The sequence below is a fragment of the Diaporthe citri genome (genome assembly GCF_014595645.1).
Source record: "Diaporthe citri strain NFHF-8-4 chromosome Unknown scaffold_7, whole genome shotgun sequence".
NCBI classification, from domain to species: domain Eukaryota; kingdom Fungi; phylum Ascomycota; class Sordariomycetes; order Diaporthales; family Diaporthaceae; genus Diaporthe; species Diaporthe citri.
This window is the reverse complement of record NW_025064852.1, coordinates 3,151,788-3,173,653: the sequence shown is the minus strand read 5'-3', so window position 1 is coordinate 3,173,653 and position 21,866 is coordinate 3,151,788. Positions and strand designations below refer to the sequence as shown.

General features: G+C 55.6%; 7 protein-coding genes across 7 annotated transcripts; 5 read left to right on the top strand and 2 right to left on the bottom strand.

Moving 5' to 3' along the window:
- Positions 1–7,492: 7,492 nt before the first annotated feature.
- On the top strand, positions 7,493–10,012 carry INS49_014024 (uncharacterized protein; the record flags this gene model as incomplete). Its single annotated transcript, XM_043174716.1, has 3 exons — positions 7,493–8,222; positions 8,335–8,421; positions 8,478–10,012. The coding sequence occupies 3 exons, from the start codon at positions 7,493–7,495 to the stop codon at positions 10,010–10,012; spliced, it is 2,352 nt and encodes a 783-aa protein (XP_043021661.1).
- Positions 10,013–11,675: 1,663 nt separating this feature from the next.
- On the top strand, positions 11,676–13,980 carry INS49_014023 (uncharacterized protein; the record flags this gene model as incomplete). Its single annotated transcript, XM_043174715.1, has 3 exons — positions 11,676–11,749; positions 11,856–13,100; positions 13,476–13,980. 3 exons carry the CDS (start codon positions 11,676–11,678, stop codon positions 13,978–13,980), a joined length of 1,824 nt encoding a protein of 607 aa, XP_043021660.1.
- A 91-nt stretch (positions 13,981–14,071) lies between these two features.
- Positions 14,072–14,839, bottom strand: INS49_014022 (uncharacterized protein; the record flags this gene model as incomplete). Its single annotated transcript, XM_043174714.1, has 3 exons — positions 14,072–14,329; positions 14,398–14,643; positions 14,699–14,839. 3 exons carry the CDS (start codon positions 14,837–14,839, stop codon positions 14,072–14,074), a joined length of 645 nt encoding a protein of 214 aa, XP_043021659.1.
- Positions 14,840–15,812: 973 nt separating this feature from the next.
- Positions 15,813–16,760, top strand: INS49_014021 (uncharacterized protein; the record flags this gene model as incomplete). The annotated part of the gene is made up of 1 exon (XM_043174713.1): positions 15,813–16,760. One exon carries the CDS (start codon positions 15,813–15,815, stop codon positions 16,758–16,760), a length of 948 nt encoding a protein of 315 aa, XP_043021658.1.
- Positions 16,761–17,066: 306 nt separating this feature from the next.
- Positions 17,067–19,335, top strand: INS49_014020 (uncharacterized protein; the record flags this gene model as incomplete). Its single annotated transcript, XM_043174712.1, has 3 exons — positions 17,067–17,418; positions 17,481–18,125; positions 19,193–19,335. The coding sequence occupies 3 exons, from the start codon at positions 17,067–17,069 to the stop codon at positions 19,333–19,335; spliced, it is 1,140 nt and encodes a 379-aa protein (XP_043021657.1).
- A 447-nt stretch (positions 19,336–19,782) lies between these two features.
- On the top strand, positions 19,783–20,553 carry INS49_014019 (uncharacterized protein; the record flags this gene model as incomplete). Its single annotated transcript, XM_043174711.1, has 1 exon — positions 19,783–20,553. One exon carries the CDS (start codon positions 19,783–19,785, stop codon positions 20,551–20,553), a length of 771 nt encoding a protein of 256 aa, XP_043021656.1.
- A 246-nt stretch (positions 20,554–20,799) lies between these two features.
- On the bottom strand, positions 20,800–21,823 carry INS49_014018 (uncharacterized protein; the record flags this gene model as incomplete). Its single annotated transcript, XM_043174710.1, has 2 exons — positions 20,800–21,352; positions 21,438–21,823. 2 exons carry the CDS (start codon positions 21,821–21,823, stop codon positions 20,800–20,802), a joined length of 939 nt encoding a protein of 312 aa, XP_043021655.1.
- Between the last annotated feature and the right edge of the window lie 43 nt (positions 21,824–21,866).

Genomic DNA, 21,866 nt, shown 5'->3' with positions numbered 1-21,866 from the left:
GTCTGAGTAACGGCTTCTTTATTGGCCGACGTACCAAGGCATTGGAAACTGTAAAACCCAGTCGCCCCCTCTCTCGTGCATATCACGGCCCATGCTGTGGTTACATGACCACGACAAGCAACAGTTCGCCAGCTATCGCTTGCTGTTCCATCTCCCGCTGCCATTAGGTCGTTCGGCATCGCGCCGTACGTCTTCGGGGCTCTGGGCGCAAATCTATTTCCAGATCTCAACATGCGCAGTGCCTAATAAACACTTGACGGGACTGCTTCGGTCGCGGCGCAAAAGAGCGTCAAAGCTCGCTCACATGGTTGATTGAAGCGGTTAGCTATCAAGGCACATCGCCGGTTAAGAGCATTGATAGCAGGGTGAAGAGGGGGTGGGTGCGCACAGATGCTGGACGCTGGACACTGATGAGGTTCGAGTGGAGCCGCCGGTCCCGTCGGTTCGCCCCGTTTCCGTCAATCGCAAAGTTAATGGGAGACGCTCGACCCTTTTTTCCCGCCTGTCTGGATATGGGCTGGCCCGAGCCCAACAGGTTCGAAATTTTGGAAGGTGCTGGCGGTGCTTTGATAGTCTTGGAGGGACATGGGGTTGTGTGCATGTGGATTCATCTGTGTCGTGACTTGCTTTTTTTCCCACCATGTGTTGGTGTTTCATGAGTGCTGCGGTGGTCAGCAGCACGGGGTTCTCCACAGCATTTCCCGCTGCTGTGCGTTGAAAACGCTGTCAGACTGTCAGGCTGTCAGCTGCAGAGGCGATCCCATCGGCAAGCCAGGACAGAGGGGTGACCCGACCCGATCATGGAGAATAGACGTTTCCCAGAGACGGACTGGGTCGCTGAGCTGCAAGAATTTCCCCTTTAGGCAAGCCGACCCAGTCAGTACTGGGCTGGTCTGGCATCCTTCCTATGCGCCTCAAGGCCGCGTAAGAATGTGGTGTACCTCCAGGATTTCTGCCTCACTCATAACCAATGCCTGGCTCATCTGTACACTATGTGTGCGGCATGCGCGCCGGCCCACAGAGATCGATCTGTCTTGACGCGACTGTTGTGAGATGAGGGCCTTGGCAACTGCTTTTTTCGTAGTTCCCCGGAAAATGGGAGAAAAAGCAAATGAGGCGGGCTCTCAGGGCCGTTCCAGGCCTTGCCAGGACGATTAACTCTAGATCAGGGTCCATTTTCTTGCAAGCCCGGCCGTCGCGCCAACAACGATGACGTCTATTTAACGCCTGTCAGTCAACTTCGCCTCGGGTGCGGTGCGGTGCGTATGTGGACAATTGCCATCATCAGTGTGCGATTGCCATCGAGAAAGAGAAGCCTGAGAAACCCAATTCGGCTTCCACTCGATGTCGACCGACCCCTCCGTCAATGCGGCTTTGTACCACAGTAGATCTGGTGGGCGGAAGCTAGGGTCCGCCCTGTTGGTGTCATGCAGGGCGTGGGGGGCGGTCATGCCCCAGCGACGGCCTTCTCGCGTCCTTCGTCCCCTCAGCGGCGGCTGCCAATTGTAAGCATTCAATGACGAGCGATCTCAAGAGCCGAGTCTCCAGTCACGATGATGACCTCCTCAATAGTTTGAATTCGACACCGCAGGACTCTCTGCAACAATTGCTTCATCAGAAGGAGGGCAAACTGGAGCGGTGAGAGTGCTGCAGGCACAGTCCTTTCTGACATTCCACCGATACTCTGAAAGCTGGGAATATCCCAGTTTGCCGCCGTCGGTCTAGACTTGCAAGTAACCGATCTGGTAGGACCATGCAATGACAAAGGGCTGATCGACAAGTGGCGCACCTCGGTCCGTCGAGCCCTAAAAGCCTACCTGGGTAGTTCCCAGTCGCCATGGAGCTGCCTTGTGTTCGCAGCTGCCAGCACTGACACTACAAGACTAGTAGTGCCCTACGAAGGGCTGGTGACCGCCGATGGCTGGCTCAGATCAACCCAACAGTCGCTACCAACCTAGCATTATTTTCCAATTCAGACCGGCTGCATGAGATGAGGCTTTCCTCCAGCTGACATGGCGAACGACTAGATGACGGGATCTCAAGCGCACACAGGCGTATTCGTAGTCTCAATGGCTGGCTGTTCGTTCAACGGGGTCGGCCCCAAACGACACTATACCAAGGTTATTTACCAGTCCGAACTTGCTGTAAGCTCCGCCGGGCCCCGACTGACCAGGAAGACTGCTGTTGGTCCAAACCCGAGTATCATCGGCAACGATCGGACGTCCTGATGTCAATTGGGGTGGCCGACCTTGGGTCTTGAAAGGCAGTGTACAGTAGAGGGAGCCACAATGCAATGGATGGGTTTCAAAGCATGTAGTCTCTGCAAATAGCGTGTTCCGCCGCTTGTGGTGCTGCTTAGTGCTGCCTGCGGAAGAAACACGAGTCAAGTTGTGCGATGACAGGAGTGGCATCCCAGGTTCCCCATCCGCGTGCACCAGACAGACACATGGTCGGAAGTCCTTGCGAGTCCGATAATTGGCATGGACACAGACATCCGTTCTGCCTCATGCGAGCCTCGAAGGCTTGTGGCGCTGCATGTCTGCGGAAAACCCCCCGAGGTGAGCAAAACCAGGGATTGAAGCCAGTGGGCAGAATATGACAAGGACAGAGCGCCGTTGGGTTTACTGTAAAGTCTACACCCTTTTTTTTTGCGGCTGCTCGGTAGTCAGTCGGTCCCAGCATGTTGCTGCTGCGTCTGGTACATGACACATCACATTCCGGAGAAAAGCCGTACACCTTGTTTTCACTTCCACCGGGCCAGAATCCACAGCTGGCAAAATGCCGCGGTCCTGCCCCGAATGCGAATGTCGCGACGAAGCAAGCGGGCTGCAGCCTCATGGCTGATCATCAGTTGCATTTGTGCGGTGAGCGAGGTTCGGGCGACCAACAGCATGAGGCTCAAGAGTTGTCCCAAGATTGCCGTTCCAAGATTGCGACGGAAGCCGACCAGTACGCCTCCGCCACAACTTAAATCTCGGGAAATGCTGTGATTGATCCAGTCAGCGTAGCAGCCTCGCGTGCATGGATATCGCCCTACTCAAGGGCGTATTCTGGACAGTGCCTTGCTCGACTAGTGTGGATGTGGCGCGCGCCACCAACATGGCATCTGCCAGTTCAGGCTGGCACGGCAAGAAGAGAGAGGGGGATCGGGGATGCGACCTCAGCCATCCGGTGTTGTTGTTGTCTAGAAATAACCACGTTGTGCCACCCCAATCTGTGGTGCCAGTTAGAACTTACGGGGACCTCTCGAGATGGTGATTCTCGCACACAAAGATAGAGGGATGATATCATGATACATACAGCCTCTTGCAGCACGTCACACCGCGTGGGCGGCCGAGGCACTGAGTCAGTCGCTGAGAAGTGAGCACAGGCGATGTCGAGGCTGCAGAATTCCAAAGGTTGAAAGCTGGGTTGTCTCGCAGGTTCCACAGAAAGGAGCTGGCATGTTTGTGATGGTCTGATCCTTTCTGATAGGAATGGACCAGGTTTGAGGAGGGAAGTGCGTTGTGGCAGGCTGGGAGCGGTTGGGAGACGTGGTTGGAAGGGCGCCTCCGCGGGTCATGCACCTACTTGCTGTCGTCGAGGTCCCGTACGGGGGGCGGGTTTGGAAGGCAGGGCGGTGATCCTGACAGGAGTACCGACTGGGGTTTTCTTTTTTTTTTTTTTTGCAATGACGGGCCGTCTGTGGTACGGTGGCATCGCTCACTCTGGCCTTCACGCAGAGAGGCACCACAGAGTTCCCGCGAATGCTTGGCAACCCGACATGGAAGGTTTTCAATAGTTCGCATCTCAATGACCCCCCGACCTTTGGTCTGGGGGACAGGCTGCTCCAGGCGCACTCTTATCTGGGCCCGTCCAGCTGTGTACGGTTCTGCGTCTGCGGTACGGGTTCGGCCCTGGCCAGCGCACGGAGCAGAAACTGCACCCATGCCTCGCCATCTCGTTGGGAGGGTCCGCATCCTGGTCGATGGGCCCATCTCAGTGTGCAGCGAAGAGGGAGGGACTTGCATGAAGGGGTCGATGTAAATCTACGACAGGCATTAGCACAGCCAATGGAGAGCTGGGTGGGGAAGGGGGGTGCCCAGGGATTTTGATTTACTGCGTATGAGCACGTCGATGGGTATTTGATTGCACTGTACTGTAGCGCGTAGGCGTCCACAACCCATCACCGGGAAGACTGTGGCATGCAGACAGAATTGGGCTGGACGTGACGGGCTCCGGCTGCAGGTTTGCTCCAGACGCAGCTGGTGTTAATTGCCATGTCGGGCGGTCTCGGGCTGGGCGAGTGAAGAGACGATGGATGTGCTCCGTACTGGGAGAAGCGAGTTGCATGACATCTCGTCGCGTGACATTGCCCCGAGCGATGAATCAGTGCTCAAACCAAGACTGACCCGTCCCCCAAGTCAAGTTCACGTTGTGTCGTGGCTGTCTGCTCTGTGCTGCTCGGCTCTGCGCTGCTCCCTTCCAGGTCCGGCGCGTATGAGCTTTGACGCCGTGAGACTGCGGGATTGGAGGGCGTCTAGCCGGCATCCCCAGTTTTGCCGAGTGTGATTCCAGCCATGGTCCCTGGGCGTCTTGTCAAGTCAAGTGACAGAAGAGCTGTTGGGCGGAATGGGTCCAGCATGCGGTGTTTGGCTGACTCTGACTGACAGTCTCGGGTATTTTGACTGTGTCCATATCCGAGGCCTAAGCTGGAACGAGAACGTCGTGCAGCGTAGATCATGCGGCCAATAACGTAGCGTTCGATCTAAATGCTCGAGGTGTGGATGCCAAGCCAAGGCGGTCGGCACGGTCCAAGGGACTGGTCACTGTGATTGACGTGATGTGACGGAGGATGGAGGATTTTGGGGGCAGTCTCGACGACTTGCACATGTCGACTGAAGCTTTTATTTTTTTAATTTTTTCAAATTTTTTTTTTTTCATTGTCTTCCGCTTTATTAGAGTTGACGGGAGATGAGGGCTGACGGTGATGGGGGAATGTGATGGGGGAATGTGATGGGTGATGGGTGATTGGCGTTGTGCATGGGCGTTGCTTCCTGCTGTTGAGCACCAGAACCTCGCCGTTTGAAGAGTTTTTCAATTTCCCCTGGCACACTGCGATTGGAAGCCAGTTGATCGCAGCCGTTGCGGATGCCGATGGAGAAGCGAACTGGAGCAGGCCCCAGAGTGACCACCAGAGTGAGAGACCGAAGTGACCTGGGGTGGACCGTGCGCGCGTGGGCTTCTCTCTTACGGGTCGCACAAGGACGGTAGGTGCATGTCGTGTTGGGCAGCTGCACTCGTGTGGTGCAGCCAGTTTGTGCACCGCGCATCCTGCAGTTGGCAGACCACAGCAGAACAGGAGACACAGCAAGATAAAGTAGAGAGCATAACGGTCTGGCCAGACCAGAGCAGATCAGAGCACCTGGGCGAGCGGGCCATCCCGATGCCCCTTCCTCAGTATGTCCAACCCGCTGCTTGCGTCGTGCTTCACCATATTTACCTAGGTAGGTAAATAGTTATAATGAGAGCGACCGTCAACGGTCGACGGTCACAAGGAAGGAGGAGCACTCACTGTAGTCAGCAAGGAGGGCAAGCACGGTACTGTACGGACGTACTGTCGCACAGCAGACCCCACTCTCCTGCTCGTGCTCCTGCTCCTGCACTTGCTCCTGCACTTGCGCCTGCGCCTGCCCTCACCCTTGCCTTTTGTTGTCGCAGAGCACCGAAGCAGCTTTCTCGTCTCGCTGCTGCTGCTGCTGCTTCTTTTTTTTTCTTTCCCCGGTCTCCTGGCAGATTGTTAACACAACACCATCGCCAACCTCGTCGCCGCCAACCTTGGGAGGGGGCCTCAGCCGTCCTCATCCACGTTGCCCCTTGGGTCTGTGAGCAGCTGACGAATCTGGAGTAGCAATCGGACCCTCGCATCAGTTGCAGTGTCCACTGTCCATCCATCCATCCACCCATCCATCCATATTGTGGACACACAATAGATACCATCCATGTACACAGAATACTCCCACTCTCTCTCACGTCCCCCTCCCCCACCTTCTGCGTAATGTCGCCAGACCCTGTCCCTTCCTGCATCCAGCGCTGGCCCAATCCCCATCTCCTGGTCGGTGATCAGCAGGTCATCCCTGCTCGGCCGGGTGCTACGGTCTAAATGAATCGCGTCCAAGAGACCACCTGTTAGCGACATCTCTTTATCCCGTACGAGGGGAGGTACTTCGGCGGCCACTCACTCGCCGTGTCGTCTGCCTGTCCCGTCAGGTCCTGCCACTGGACTGACTGGTCATGGTCCGTCCGCCATGGCTCCCGACCCCCCCCCTTCTGCCCCCGCCGTCACCCCCATGCCGACGATACGATATCTACAGCAGCTATTTTGACAAGGGCAGGGAAGCTGGCAATGGCGATGGCACCGGCAGGGACATGGGAAGCTTGAAGAATGGGTATGGGCCGGGGCTTGAGAGAGGGGGGTGCCACCCTCTCAACACCACAAGGAGAAATAAGACCTCTCTCTCCACCTCCCCTCCAACCAAAGCCAAAGCACCACCACTCCAACAAACCCCTCCATCCCGCCTGTGCTGTGAGATCGTGGTTGATCCCTCGCCGCCGTCTTCACGTCTTCACCTCTTCCTCCTCCTGCCCTTGTGTCACCCACACGGTCACGGGCTATCTCGAGTCTCCTCTCCTCTGCATCCGTCTCGGCCGTTTCCCGACCACTGATCGCTCGCTCGCTCTCTCGCCCGGGCCTGCTTCAAGACGGAAAAGGAGACGCCCTGCTCGCCTATCTGCTCTTGTGTGTTTGTTTGTCTCTGTGTGTGTGTGTGTCTGTACGCGAGTGCGTGTGAGCGTGCATGCGAGTGTGCATGCGTTGTGTGGAGGGAGGCTGAACGGAGCCGAGTCGAGGCCGAATACAGTACTTTGTGCTGGTTGGCGGTTTTGAATGTCTCATGGTCCCTGGCCCTTTTGTTTGAGACTTCACATCAACCGGGCGAGCGCTTGACACTTGACACTCGACACTATCCGACAAGCCGTACACGGCCATACCGTACTCTACTATCTGTGCCCTGCGTCCTGGGTCCTGGGTCCTGGGTCCTGGGTCCTGCTCGCCGACACTGGCGTCCTCGCTGGATCGTCGACTCCTCACCTGCTCCACAGTATCCATGCACATCCCGACGTCCTACCCATCCTGCTCCCGCATTCACAACCTATAGCTCCAGAGCCGGGACAGGCATATCGTGATCGACCGCCCAACCACATCTGGCACCTTGCCATATTTGAGAGGCTTGACTGCATCATCTCTCTGTTATCTCCATCTCCGCTTCCTGCATCTCTTCCACCACCAGTTCCACCTACCACCCACCATCCATCCGTCCATCAACCTCAACCTCAACCTCAGCCTCAATCCCCGTCCAAAGCCCGCACGCCATCGCCTCCCGCCGCACTCGACGCTCCGGAAACCAGCCGTCTGTCTGCTCGTTGGCATGCCCAGTCCTTCCGCCTTGGAGCTATGGAACATTCCCTTCGTCTTGGCGCCCAAGATCGGATCTTGTCGTGGTCGGCGTCCAACACCGTCGGAAGCCTGGGCTCGGGCGAACGCCACTCTATGATGCTCCCGCAGTCACCCCCATGGATGGATGCCCTTCACCAAATACACCCAGCCTCTATCGCGCACAACACCACCAGCTCGGCCCCCGCTCCCGCCTCTACCTCAACCGCATCATCTGCGACCGTGCGACACCCGTTGAACGGCCAATTGTCGCCCATCAGCACGGGCATGGACATGGCTGTTGGGCACTCCCATGACGACGGCCCGTGTCCGTCCACCGCAGAATCCGCGACTGCCCGGCCCATGTCGCAGTCAGAATCCTCCTCCGTCGCAGATTCCTGGAGCATGATCTACGGCGAGAACGCAGAGGATGTCAACGTGACGCATGTCGTGGGTGATCACGACATGCACTGGGAGCAAGGGTCGGACGAGGGCGTCGCGGTCCCCAAGGTCGAGCCCATGGACGAGGACATCCGCCTCGACGAGATCAAGGAGGCCCCTCCAACCCCTGTTCCAAGCAACACCAGCCCGACATCAGCCCAGCCAAAAGCGAAGCGACCGCGTGGAAGGCCGCGCAAACATCCCCTCACCCCAGTCGTCTCCACCAACAAGATCACCAAGGGCCGATCCAAGACGGGGTGTCTGACCTGCAGGAAACGCAAGAAGAAGTGCGACGAGGCAAAACCTAGATGTACGTCACGAGGTCCAGCGACTCCAGGCGGTGGGGTTTGCCCCATATCCATACTCCACCGCGTCTTCACCCCTTCTCCATGTGCGCATTCTTTGCTGACCACGATTGGTAGGTATGAACTGTGAGAAGAACGCCGTTGTCTGCGAAGGCTATCCCGAAAAGCAGATATGGAAAAGCGGCAAGGAAAAGGCTGCGGAAGGTAAGAGACAAGAGCCGTGGGAACCTGGCTTCGGTGGCGCTAACGCCTTCCTCTAGGTGGCTTGAGCCTTAGCCAGCCTCTGCCAGTGATAACCATGCAGCCCATATTTCACGGGCTCGAGAACGCAGAGGACATGATTTTCTGGAAGCACTATCACGCCCATCTAAGCACCGTGCTGACAGTCGAGGGCGAACACAAGAACGCGTTCAAGGACCTGCTCATCCCGATAGCAACTAAACACCGCGGCCTCATGCACTCCATCCTCGCCCTATCAAGCAAGCACCTCGACTTTGAAACGCCCTACGGCGCAAAGATTCTTGGGGACAACCCAAACACGAGTCTTGACGCCCTCCAGCAGCGATCTGACTATCACCACGAGAAAGCGATGGAGAAGTTCTACGAGGACCTTGCACGGTCAAGTCTGAACTCGGACAGAGATGACACCGAGTACTCGACAATATTGTCTGCTCGGTATGGCCAGATGCTGTGCTTGCTCCTAGAAGCTCTTGCCGAGGGCAACCCCCGTGGCGAGCACAGGGTCCACCTCGGAGGCTATCAGCGTTTGATCCAGCACTCCCCGCCCGAGGATCCAGCCTTCTTGAGCTTCATCATGGAGTTCTTCCAGTATCACATTTTCGCCGATGAGCTGGTTCGTTACCCCGACATGCACACTCCACGACTGGCGTCCGAGGACTGGGCCCCCAGCGTCTCCATTCATCCGCCGCGGTTGTTAGGTGTTGCCGATGGCCTCTTCAATTACCTGTGTCAAATCACATCGCTCAGGAACACAATCAGGGCCAACATGGCCGCTGGAGTGGACCCACCGGTCGACTACACGGGCCTGTACAGAGCTGCCGAAATCGATGCAGCAATCCGGGACTGGACGCCATCGTGGCCTCCAGGTGACAGTCGGGACCGTGTTGGCCTTCTTTACAAACAGATGATGTGGGTGTACTTGTTCCGGACGATATATCCACCGCCGCCCATGTCCCCGCCGCCTTCGTCATCGTTGCCCCTACTCCACAACTCGTCTGTTCTGTTCGGTTCGACGAACACCCCTCCAAGATCCGCAAACAACAGTTGCGCATCGTCGCCATCGATACGGCCGCGCACCTCCGCCTCCAACATGCCATCTCAACCCATCCGCCGACACACCATCGCCAACTACACCATTTCCCAAGCACCACCGCCAATCAAACATCACCAGCACACCTCCAGTCTGGAGTGTCACCCATATGTCGCCGAATCCCCGCCGCCCGTCCGTCAGCCGCCCAACTACGACCCTCGCATCACTCTTGCTGTCAACGAGTCCCTCAACATCCTCGAAACTTTCAAGCCAAGCGACCCTTCGCAGAAACTCCTGCTGATCCCGTGCCTCGTGATCGGTACGGCTTGTTTCGCGCCTGACCAGCAGGAGAGGATAAGGACGGCGGTGCGAACAGTGAAGGGGTATACGGGCTTGCGAAACACGGAGAGGGTCACCGAGCTTCTCGAGGAAGTATGGCGGTGCATGGAGCGTGGCGAATGGTTGCGCGTCTGGGATTGGCAGGGCATTGCCAAGAGCATGGGTTGCGATGTGCTATGTTCATGAGTGTCCTGACTCTTGGGGGAACACTTCGTCCTGTGTTGCACATCGGCAGGAGCAGACTATGATCTGTGGTGAATCGTCTACTTCGAGCGGGCCAGCTTCATCGTCCTTGCATTCGACGCTGTCCTTCTGCGCCACTGGCTATCTTGCGGTGCAAATCGCATTTCACGCACATCACCAGAGTTGGAGAGAAGGGGAAGAAGAGGGCAGCCGTCTACCATTCGTTTCTCGTGTTTTTGATTTATTATCGTTTTCATGTACTTTGGCCAGGCCTGTATCATGTTCGGTTCAGGCACTTCAATACCCTGTTTCGCTTCCAACTGCCTGAGCACTGATGGGCTGCTATGATCTGGCCATTTCGGACCTCGAAGGCTTGGCGCGTTGTTGCTGGGGGGACACTGATCTGCTGGGAGGAGAGGATTGGTAGCGTTGGGTTGTTTCTGTTTCGGGCCAGCATCTGCGGCGTCACTTGGGTCTTTTTGTCTCTTTCGGTTTTGTGTCTCCTCTTTTTGTCGTTTTACGCATGATCCACTGGTCAGGATTCGGAGTTTGATTTTGGCCCGGGCACATATAGGCTCAGGAGAAGGCGGTCTCATTGATTTTGTCTCGTTCTTCTTTTCCTTTTCTTTTCTTTCCCACACATTTCCTGTTCATATTCTCCTCTCGCATCTATGGAGGCGCGATTAGAGGAAGGCTAGGGGGTTGTTTGCCGTGCGTTTGGAGCAGTTGCCCACGGGCTCGGTTGAATGGAAAACTTGCCAGGCTGCTCGGACTTGTCTCCGATGCCTCAGCACCCAACACAAATCTTTGCCTTGTTGCTCTCAGTGATATCTAGTGGTGATATGCTCTTCGAGACCTGCCTCTAGCCTCATTGGGCCGCAACGGTCATCCACCCTGCGTCCATGGCAGCCACGATACGTACCTGCGAGCTATCGTGAGAGGAAGCATGTACGACTTGCATGGACTTCAGACTCGGTAATGGGCCGCTATTAAGAGACATACTCTGTTCATGTAAAGAGAAAACTGACTATGAGAGAAACAAATTCCATGTTCTACGGGCCCCTTGCTTGTGCAACTAAGTAATCTGGATACTACGACAGTATCTTATTCAGCCTGTCCTCGCACACGTGAAATCAATAAGCTATCCATTCCACAGCAGCAAGGAAGACGGGCTTCAACGGCACTGCATGTGTTTTGAGGCGCACAACATGAGCTGCTTCGAGTTGCCAGACAGCAGCACGGCTTGTGGTGAGCCAACTCTGTGCTAGTCATTCCCACGAGTATTCACTGTCAGGCATCAAATCGGGGTTGTTTCATCGTTTGATCTGTTCACCACTACGAAGTGTCCCCACATGCCGCATTGAGAGGAAGTCGGCACTTTCGGACAGGGATGATTCTGGAAGGAGCCTTATGACTGCAAAACTGAAGATCCACTCGACCTCCCGTTTGGAACAACCCAAACTCATCCGGGCGGCTTGCCCGGAGGTTCTGAGTCATGCCAGAACTACGGGCACGTACACATGGCTCCAGAGATGGCTACATTTCGCTATTATGAGCTCTTCGTGTCTGCCTGTATCATACATCTAAGTGTCTCACTCTGGCCTTGCCTGACAAACAAAAGAAAGCTGAGATACCAAAGCGTACCTTTTCAGAACAATAATTTGAAATGCCATACACCTTTCTCCCTTTGGGTGGCGATGAGGCTGGACTTCCCCAGGAGCCCTTTGGAAACCTGACACCGTGAGTCCCGAGAAGCACACTCAAAACACCAGAGCCAGGTCGAAAGATACCATCATTTTGGATATTGCCGTCACAGAGCCATCGATGAATCTGACAACGTGTGCAGTTGGGCCGAGCCGGCCTGGCACAATCAGCTGGAGAGTGCATACTACAACGAGAGCCACAGAAAGCTGCGGTCTTACGCACGGAGCTTCATCGAGAAGCACGCTATCCCATTCGCGAAGGACTGGGAGGCTGCGGGAGAAGCACCCCGCGCCGCAAGGGAGGCGTGGGTTCAGTCCGGGCTCGCTTTCCTGGATGTGCCTGGGGAGTACCGTCCCAAACACCTGCTTACCGTCGCGGGCATACCGTACGACCAGATAGATGCCTTCCACCAGCTCATCCTCTGGGACGAGATCTCGAGGCTGCCCAGCGGCGTGGCCCTGGCCCTCGCTGGCGCCTCTGTCGTGGGTGCTCCGCCCATCATCGCGGCGGGCACGGAGGAGCAGAAGCGCCGCTGGCTGCCCGGCCTGTTTGACTGGAGCACCAGCTTCTGCCTGGGCATCACGGAGGCCACCGCTGGCAGCGACGTGAGTGCCGTACGGACTAAGGCGCGCAAAACTGCTGATGGGAAGGCATACGTTGTTTCGGGCCATAAGAAGTGGGTGACCGGCGCGCCCTGGGCGACGCACATGGTCGCTGCTGTACGCACCGGAGATGCTCCTGGGATGAAAGGAATATCTCTTCTGGTGATAGCGATGGATGCAGAGGGCGTGTCCCAGAAGAAGATACACAACTCGGGTCATAACGCCGGCGGATCCTCATGGGTCTATCTAGAAGATGTGACGGTGCCGGCTGAGAACTTGCTGGGAACGGAAAACGCGGGCTTCCCCATCATCATGTCGAATTTCAACAAAGAGCGCATTGTCCTGGCTGTGGACTGCAACAGACAGGCGAGGATGTGCCTGAGCGAGGCATTGGCGTATGCCCACGAGCGCGAGACTTTCGGCCAGCCTCTAGCATCACATCAGATCATCCGCAGTAAGCTGGCAACACTGGCGAGGGAGGTAGATGCACACTGGGCCTGGCTGGAACAGATCATCTACCACGTGAGCAAGCGTGGATGGCAGGCAAAGGAGCTCGGTGGAGTCGTCGCGCTGGTGAAGATACACGGTGCCAGGGTCGTGGAGCTTGCGGCCAGAGAAAGCCAACAGGTCCTCGGGGGAAGAGGCTTCGAAAAGGGGGTCACTTTCACGGAGCAGGCAACTCGCGATCTACGACTAAAGGTCATTGGCGGCGGGAGCGAAGAGATTCTGAACGACTTGGCGTGGCGTGAAGAGCACAAACTGGCTCAGAAACGAGGAGCGAAGCTGTGAGCATGATTTTGGTGGCCCCCCGAGTCAGTTGCGTCGATGAATTAAGGTTTCCGGGGTGTCCGCCGATAGACACGAAATTACGTTCACGAAACACAACCACTTGAGCAGGGACTCAAGATCCCTGTGGACTGATTACCTGAGTCGTACGTACGTGTGACACAAAAACCGTGAGGCCACGACTAGGCCAGCAATCTGGGGAACCTCGTCACAGTTAACATACCCAGGCATGAGCCCAATTGCGCGCCGAAGTTCTCATACCCAGTGCTCCCTCGCCTCCAATCCAGCCGGTTAAACTCACACATCTGATCATCCATGGACCCGGGAGCCGTCGAAGCAATCACACATTTCAAGTCCATACCATGGTGCGCAAGGCTACTGCAGGATGACGGGTCTCTTATCGTGCAAGTGTCCCCGAACAGGACGGTGCTTCCGGGCCTGGAAAATCAATTTATAGCGTCCACAATCAACTCAAACAGCACGATATCACACTGGCTACTTTTCCACAAGCGGCAAGAGACGGGGGAATCCGGCATAGAGAATTTGAACGCCCTGGTTGCTCTCGAGGATGGAGTGACAGGGTTTCCGGGATCCCTCCACGGTGGCATGGTGTCTGTGATCTTCGACGAGGTTGCCGGACTCCACATTGTGCTGAACGGCCATGTCCCTGGCACGGAGTTGGACAAATCATTCCGGACGGCCTACATCAACACCTCGTTTGTGAGGCCGGTCCCAACACCGGCGACCGTCCTTGTGAGGTCTTGGATCGCAAAGGTGGAAGGGAGGAAGCACTGGGTTCGGGCACAGATCGAGGACGGGAACGGTGAGGCTCTAGCGAAAGCCGAAGTGCTATATATATCAATCAAAGGCAAGCTTTAAGTCTGTTGCATCAACTTGGAAGTCCTGTCGACATATGAAAAAGTTGGTGTTGTCAACAGGGCTGTATCACATAGAATCCGATCCCAACCATCTACTCGTCCGAAGCACAGTTTGGTGGAGGGCCGTAAGTCGTGTCATCGTGCTGCCAGCCCCGAGTCCTCGAGAACCTGGACCACCAATAGCGAATCATCCAACTTTCAATCTCCGTGATGTGATGGACATGGGCGCCATAGTCGCCTGGCTTCATCACGAATTCGGCTGGGGCGTTGGGCGGGAGCCAGAGGTTAGAGCACACGGTGTGGTTCCGAGAGCCGTCGTCCAGGTAGTCCGGGAAGCCAAAAGTGTGTCCCTGGAGGTGAAAGTCAGCTACCAGGTTGCACCTCTTCCCTGCCTGATAAACTTGAATGGGAAACCAACTGTTTCGTGGAGCAAGAGGGGCCAGTCCGGCACCTTGCTGCCTACGTTTTTCCAACCATCGTAGCCAACGAAGAACCCGAAGCCGGTGGCCGAGGCCATAGTCATATTTCCGAAGCCGATGGGGTCAAGCAGGGAGAACTGGTGGAACCGGTTGCTGGCGCCTTCGTCGCACCCGCTATAGTCGCCATCTGGGTGTTCGTGGCGAGAGCAGCCAGGGTTGTAGGTTGGCATCATCGTCGGTGAAGTCTGTATAAACCTTGAAGTCGTCGGTTGAGCCATGCAACAGAGCGGCATCGCTGACCGCCCAACCGGTGACATTGAACTTGACCTGCGAGACCGAAGACTTCCATTTGTCCGGTATGTCATCCGGTGTCAACATGCAGGTGCTGTGTGGCAGTAGAGGCGCCGCAACGGCGAGGAGGCGGAGGATTGCAAGCTTCATCTCGGCTTCAAGGTGACGAGGACCGCAACTGGCTTTGAAATATTGAAACAGAATTCGGAGACGCCTTGCTGATCAATGTACCGTGGTGATATTGACCTCTGGCAGATGGGGTTTCCAAGTTGAAGCAAAACAATGGGCTGGGACTAGGTTGAGGTGCCTTAAATACATACCGTGATGGAAAGCAAGGAGGCCATCAAAGAATACGTCTCGGACAGCCCGCCTGTCAGATGAATATTGATTCCACCGAGTTGAACTCCTTTCTACCGGCAGACAGGCGCGAGCCGCCGAGGCTTACGATGAGCATAGACATCCATATCCGTCAACATAGTACTCTTTTATGGGGCATTTATGGGCCAGATTGGTTATGGGCCCATTGAGAATCCCAATATGACAGCATTGGCAGGCACCGATGTGGGGTGTTGTCTCCCTGGCTCAGCCTCATTGTCCAAGCTGCTGGGGATCCCGACCAGTGAATACGGAGTAGGCTGTCTGATTCGCCGGGTGAAGGAATTATCAGCCTCATGCAATTTACCGTCAACATTGCTCAGTTGTCTACTTAGTGTGGAGAATGCAAGATACAACGGCTCTTCTCGACTTGCAGTTGTCTTTTTCTGTCTCCTACCGTCCGAAGAAGAGGAGCATTCCGAAGTTATACCTCACTGGCAACGATGGAAACTGCGGTCTCTGCCCCTTTGATATACAAAAGATGCCGATATAAACCTACAAGTTCAGGTCATCCCATCTATCTGTATCATTCAGCCACATCTCTCCCTTCTCCACCCGTTTCATGAATCAATCAATTCCCCCTTCTTGTCATCTTACACACTCTAAAGCCATGTATCTGTGCCAGATCCATTATCGTTAATCCAATGACATGACATAGCCTTAGCAGTGTCTGATCGCTTGTTCAAACAAGGCCGGCCCACTCTAGTCTGTGTGGCGTGCGTGCGAAACACCCCTATTGACTTTTACGATGCAGCCAGTAGGGTTTGCCGACCCCAGAGATCTGGCGGGTCCGCTGAGGTACCTACAATGTATTATACAGCACCTACGGGCCGGTTCACGGCTGGTCCTTTCTTTTCCGCCCCATGCCTTTGCCGAGAGTCGGGGATCAGGCAGCAACAGCGACGATGCAATAACGGAAATCTCCAACCTCTTCGCACGCCTAGGCGTTGAGGCGTCATTGTACAGCGAAGACGAGGTCGTGCCTAACCTCCGGCCATACATGACGCCGGTTTCAAATACCCCAGACGACCCGTTGCAACCGTTTCCAGATTTCACCCTCGCTCGAAAGTCGCTCTCGGACATAGACGTCGACCTTGGCATCCATAACAACAAAAGCTTTGTTCTAGCCAGGAATGGCCAGCTGGACCTGAGTGTGGGAGGACACTCTCAATCACCTGCCCCTGTTGACGGTTCCGAACAGCGTACTCCTGTTTCGTCAGATGGCTCGCATCACGGCCCTCTCCAAGAACTAGAGCTGGAACATATCCTCAGCAGATTCAGATGTTGGCGGCGGCGATTCAACAGGACGGTCGAAGAAGCTGAAAAGAGAGGCCTGACGAAGCGAGAGCGCCGGGAAATCATGATGCTCGTGCTGCGGCAGCGCGTGTGGGAGACCATGCTCGACGAGGTCCCGGACGGGGACTCAACGCAGGCTGATATCGTTCTGGACCAGGCTGAGCTTGTAGTCCGGTCCTTCGCCTCGGAGCATCCGATCTTCACTCTCGAGAGCAACATTATGTCATCGACATCGTTTGTCTGTTGCTACAGCACTGACGATAAGCATCGGAGACGGGCCCTGGATATCCTCCGTTCGGCACGCATGCGCCAAGGGGTTTGGGATAGCTTCAAACTGGCTAGTATGCTCGAGCCTTCATTCCCAGAGCTCAAGCTGCACGCCACATCCTCGACAACTTGAGTATTAGGGTCATGAGCGGATAGTTTAATATAGACTGGTTGGCGTGCATGGTTGCACTACATCCCACGCTAGCCTCCTTTCGTATTCACCCATTTGGTTCTCGGCGCAATCCAATCCCCCGACGGCTTGGTACTAGGGCTTCAGCATAAGATGGGAAAAGCAGACTTTGGAGAAACGGTCCCGAGAAGTCTTCTTAATATTGCGAGTCTATCTTCCCTTCCCGGTGACTAAAAAACCGCCAAAACACTTTTACACATTCTCTAGTGATTGTAAACAATCGGTTTAATCGGTTTGAAGCATTCCAACATGGTCGCCCTAGACAATGTGCAGAAATCAAATGCCCAAATCGCCACGACATACCCAGCAGGGCTCGTCGCTGTGTTTGCCGGCGCGACGGCGGGCATCGGTGAGACCTCACTCCGGGAGTTCGCAAGACACACATCCAAGCCTCGCATCTACATTGTCGGACGTTCGCAAGAAGCGTGCGACCGTCTGGATGCAGACCTGAAAAGTGTCAATCCGGAGGGCAATTATACCTTCATCAGGTCGGACGTCAGCCTGCTGCGCAATGTCGATGACGTGTGCAGGCAGATCAGAGATAGGGAATCGGCCATCAACGTGCTGTTTATGAGCCAAGGGACACTGAACTTCAGCAAGCGTGAGACAAGTACTCTTTCTTTCATGTGCCCGCTGTTGATAATACGACTTACATGTCCGCAGAGACCGAAGAAGGCATGAGCTACCTCATGAGCCTGACCTATTTCGGGCGCATGCGAATGGCCAGGAACTTGCTGCCCCTGCTGCAACGAGCCACAGGCCTCCGGCGCGTCGTCTCCTCCTTCACAGGCGCCAAGGAGGGCAGAGCCTACGACGACGACTGGCAGGGCAAGGAAGGCAAGGTCCCGTTCACAGCCGCACGGGGCCATGGGGCCACGATGATGACGTTAGGCCTGGAGACGCTGGCGAAGGAAGCCCCGGATGTGTCGTTCGTGCACGCGTTTCCTGGAAAGGTCAAGACAAACATCATCAGGAGTGATGACGGTGCCATCTTGAGGACTGTGGCCTTGGTCTCCAAGGCCCTGTTCTTCGTCACTGGTCACACGCCGATTGTGGAGGTTGGAGAGAGGCACACGTTCTACTGCACGAGTGCGCGCTTTCCATCCAAGAAGCCGGCAGATGAGCCAGGGGCAGTGGGAGCCAAATTGCCTGAGGGGGTGAGCGTTGCGAACGGTGTAGATGGAAGTGTCGGAGGCGGTGTTTACTCCGTGGACACGTATGGCGAGAGTGCTGATGCGAAAGTCGAGGAGCTCCTTGCAAATTACAGAAGAGACGGGACGGCAGACAAGTTGTGGAAGTATACGGAAAGTGAGTGGCAACGGGTAACGGGAACATTGTCTCTTGAGAAATGATTTTAATGTTGAGGGGGTGAATATTCATGCTGCTACGTCCTGGTGGGATACCTTAAACTTAATGTCACCTGTACATCCACAAGTCGAGTCTCGAGCTTTGACCGAATGACATGTAGGACGTTGAATAAACTGTAGAGAATACCCACATTCACCGTTCCAGTCACGGGCCACTCCGTTGAGTGTTTATAGCCCAGATTTCAGACCTTCTGGCCTCCTCCTTCCTTTCTTTATGAATACAGAGATTCGCACCTGCAAAAATAGAGGGTACACTGGTACATCAACTCATACCATATCCATAGCTAATTAAAGCATATTACCCAGGCCTAATTAGTTTACCTATACCCAACACCTGTACACCTAAGTTAAATCAGGTATATAAATTAGGTGTATAAAAGTTGAGTATATGGGGATTAGGTGTTAAGTGTGGGTGTGGGTATGGGTGTGGGTGTTGGGTGTATAAGTGTTAGGTGTGTAAGTGTTAGTGTATGGGTGTTTGGCGTATGGGAGCTGGGTGTATGAGTGTGGGTTTTGGGTGAGGGTTTTGGGTGAGGTGGTGATATACCGGTGTACCCTCCTTTTTTGCAGGTGCGAATCTCCGTATTTTTCTTTTTTAGATAGTCGCAACACAATATGATTGCCCAGCTCCCCACAAACTGTGTAGTATTCTCATTTTGAAGTTCGGCAGATCAGCATGTTGCCATGTAGAATTATGAGCAGCGTCTGATCAATTGCACATGCGGGCAGGGTTTTGGGCCGAAAGCTCGCTGTCATGATAACCTTGTGTGTCGCGAAGGGTGATTCGGTCCTACTCATCGCATCCCGTTGATTCCTGCCTCAGAAACGTCGTTGAGATCATCAAGTTAGCCGACATGCAGCCCCTTGTCCTTCGCTCGCACGATGCCTCAGAGGACATGAAGGCATGCAGACATGTGCTCTGGTGTGACGGGGCTGACTGGAAGAGGACTTCTTTCCACATCCGCTCGCGGTGACGACCTAAGCTCTCGGTTGCCGCTGTTTTTGTAGCGGAGATAGAGCGTCTTCGGAGAATCATCAACACCGACCTGAAACATGCTGTCGAGTTCATCTACTCAACGGCTTCCGTTGTTGCCACGACTCCCTTCGGTGCTGGAGACAACAAAGACCACGAGCAGGAGCAGGGTCACTAGGAGCAGGCCATATGGACCAGAACCTAACCTTGTTCGTCCCTCCCTGCCTCGGCCTTTGCCATGACGTGGACGGCATTCGCGACGTGGACCAAGATATCTTGCGGCTTCAGACTGTGTCACGGTACGTCCGGTATACTCAATCCTTCGACGGCGCAAGTGGTAGAGCTGTGCATATAGACTTGGCTTCATCGAGCCTAGTGCGTCTGCGGGTTTCAACCCGGTCAACAGTCATCCGGCGAGCTGCTTTTGACTATCTCTGTTGATCGGCCGTAACATATCTGCCAATCCCACGGAAGCATTACTCACTACTGGTATCTCAGACAAACAGAGTGCCTGTCATTAACAGTCACTCTAAAAGACAAAACCGTTTCCGCTTTTTCCGCGTTCGTAAGAACACAGACATGTCAATTCAGACAGCGCATACCAATAGAATTTGACTTTTCCACCATGACATCCCCAAATGCCACTTTATTTTCGTTGCAGCCAGTCGTCGAAGAAGACATTCCGGAGCTCACTGCAATTTCCGGCCTGACCTTTGAGACAGACAGGCACACGCAGCTCAAAGCAGCCCATCCGACCAAACCGTACGACCACGCGGGCGGGACACCGGACTCCATCAGGCACTGGCTCAGCTTGCCGCAGAAGGTAGAAGTCACCAAGGCAGTCGACAACGCAACGGGCCAGATCGTAGGCAGTGTCGGCTGGGTATTCCGGGGCTTCGACAGGGACCCCAGCGCCGCGGGCGCGGCAGAGAACCCCCCAGAGCCCACCAAGCCTCCTGCCAACTCGGTCTCGTCGGACTACGCCAAGACCGGGTCCGCGGACCTCGACCCCCTGGAGCAGCTGCGCGAGATCACTGACGACCACTTCGCCCAGTTCATGAGGAGGATCATGCCGCCGGGGACACGGTGCATGTTCATCGCCGGCATCCAGGTGCACCCCGAGCACCAGGGTAAAGGCATCGGCCGCGCCCTGGTTCGGAAGGGCACTGAACGCGCGGATGCCGAGGGCGTGATATGCTGGGTCCACTCGAGCGAGGCTGGGGCTGGTATGTTCCCCAAGTGTGGGTTCGAGGTCGACGAGACGCTTGAGATTGACCTGGACGAGTGGGCTGGAAAGATGGAGCTGAAGCCGCCGCCGGGTGAGGAGAAATGGGGGACATACACGTTTAGGTACTTTGTGAGGCAACCCCATGCTTCTGAATACGTCAAAGGGTAAATACGACGGCATCGAGAGTTAACTAGACCGTGATCATGCAATCTGTGAGCTCCTGCCTGCTACTCCTTGTCCATGTAACATCCATGGGATAACCTGCTACGGGATGACTTGCCATGGGATGAATGGCCTGTCGTGGGATACTCTCCTGTGGGTTTCAAATTGACCAAATGCCCGAAGGCAACAAAGTTGGCCCTGACACACACTGATGATGAAACGCCGTGGCAGCTGATTGTGCATCAATCTCCTTTAGGCCGTGTCATTCTCATGGAACACCAATGCCCTAACCTCGATGCTCTCCCGGGTCGGCACGTCCTCCCGGTCAGTGTCCGGGTCCACAAACGCCGTGTGCGGGACCCGCCTCGCCCGCCCATCCGTCTTGGTATCAAAGCACTTGATCAGCAGCACCTCCTCCGGCGTCAGGCCGCTCTTATAATACCAGCGGTGCGCGTCGTTGTGCCTGACCTGCAGCGTCTCGCCCCTCCGGGGCTTGGGCTTGGTGTAGATCAGGCCCGTGGGGACGAGGTCCGAGTCCGGGACGGAGTGCGCGTCCGCGACGGCGAGGGGGTCCCGGAGGACGGTCGAGATGGGCCGCCACACGTTGATGATCTGCACCCGGCCCTTGAGCAGCTGGTCCGCCTCGCCTGGGAGGTGGTGCGGGACCCGCGAGAGCGAGGCCGAGTAGGACTGGTCTATGTGCACGCGCTGGACTGGGCCCCGGCGGGCGGCCTGGGCGTTGCCGTCGGAGGGCAGCTGGCGGCGGATGGTGTGGTCAAATATGAAGACACGTGTTGCGCCGGTTCTGTGGTGGAGAGGTTGGTCAGTCAAGGGTAAGGTGTGAGTGCATGTGGGTTGATGCATGTGTGTGGGTCTGTCTCGGCACTTACACGTCCTTGAGCAGCTGCTCGGTCTCCTTGTAGTAGCCTTGCTTGATCTGCTCGTCATCCAGGAAATCTTTCTCGTTGGCAGTGTGGCTGTGGAACTGGAACCCATTGCCGTCGAGAGAGTATTCGTCCTGGTGTCCATTGACATCGCGGACAGTGACAGAGTGGCTCTCTACTGGCCGATCATATGTCTCCGGCCTGTCAACATAGGTAGGGTGGGGCGGAGACCCGTCCTCGTTCTCTTTGTAATAATTCAAGATCGTGTTGACGTCATGAGGCTTCAGAGATGTCGGCTTGGGTGCGCTGCCGAGCTGGGTTTGCAGCTTGCCTTGGTCGGCAGACCCGAGCCCAACGTTTGTGGTGATCTGTTGAACCGCCGCGGCTGCCATATTCACTTGGATGTTTAGACGTTTGCTAGGGTACTATGAGAGG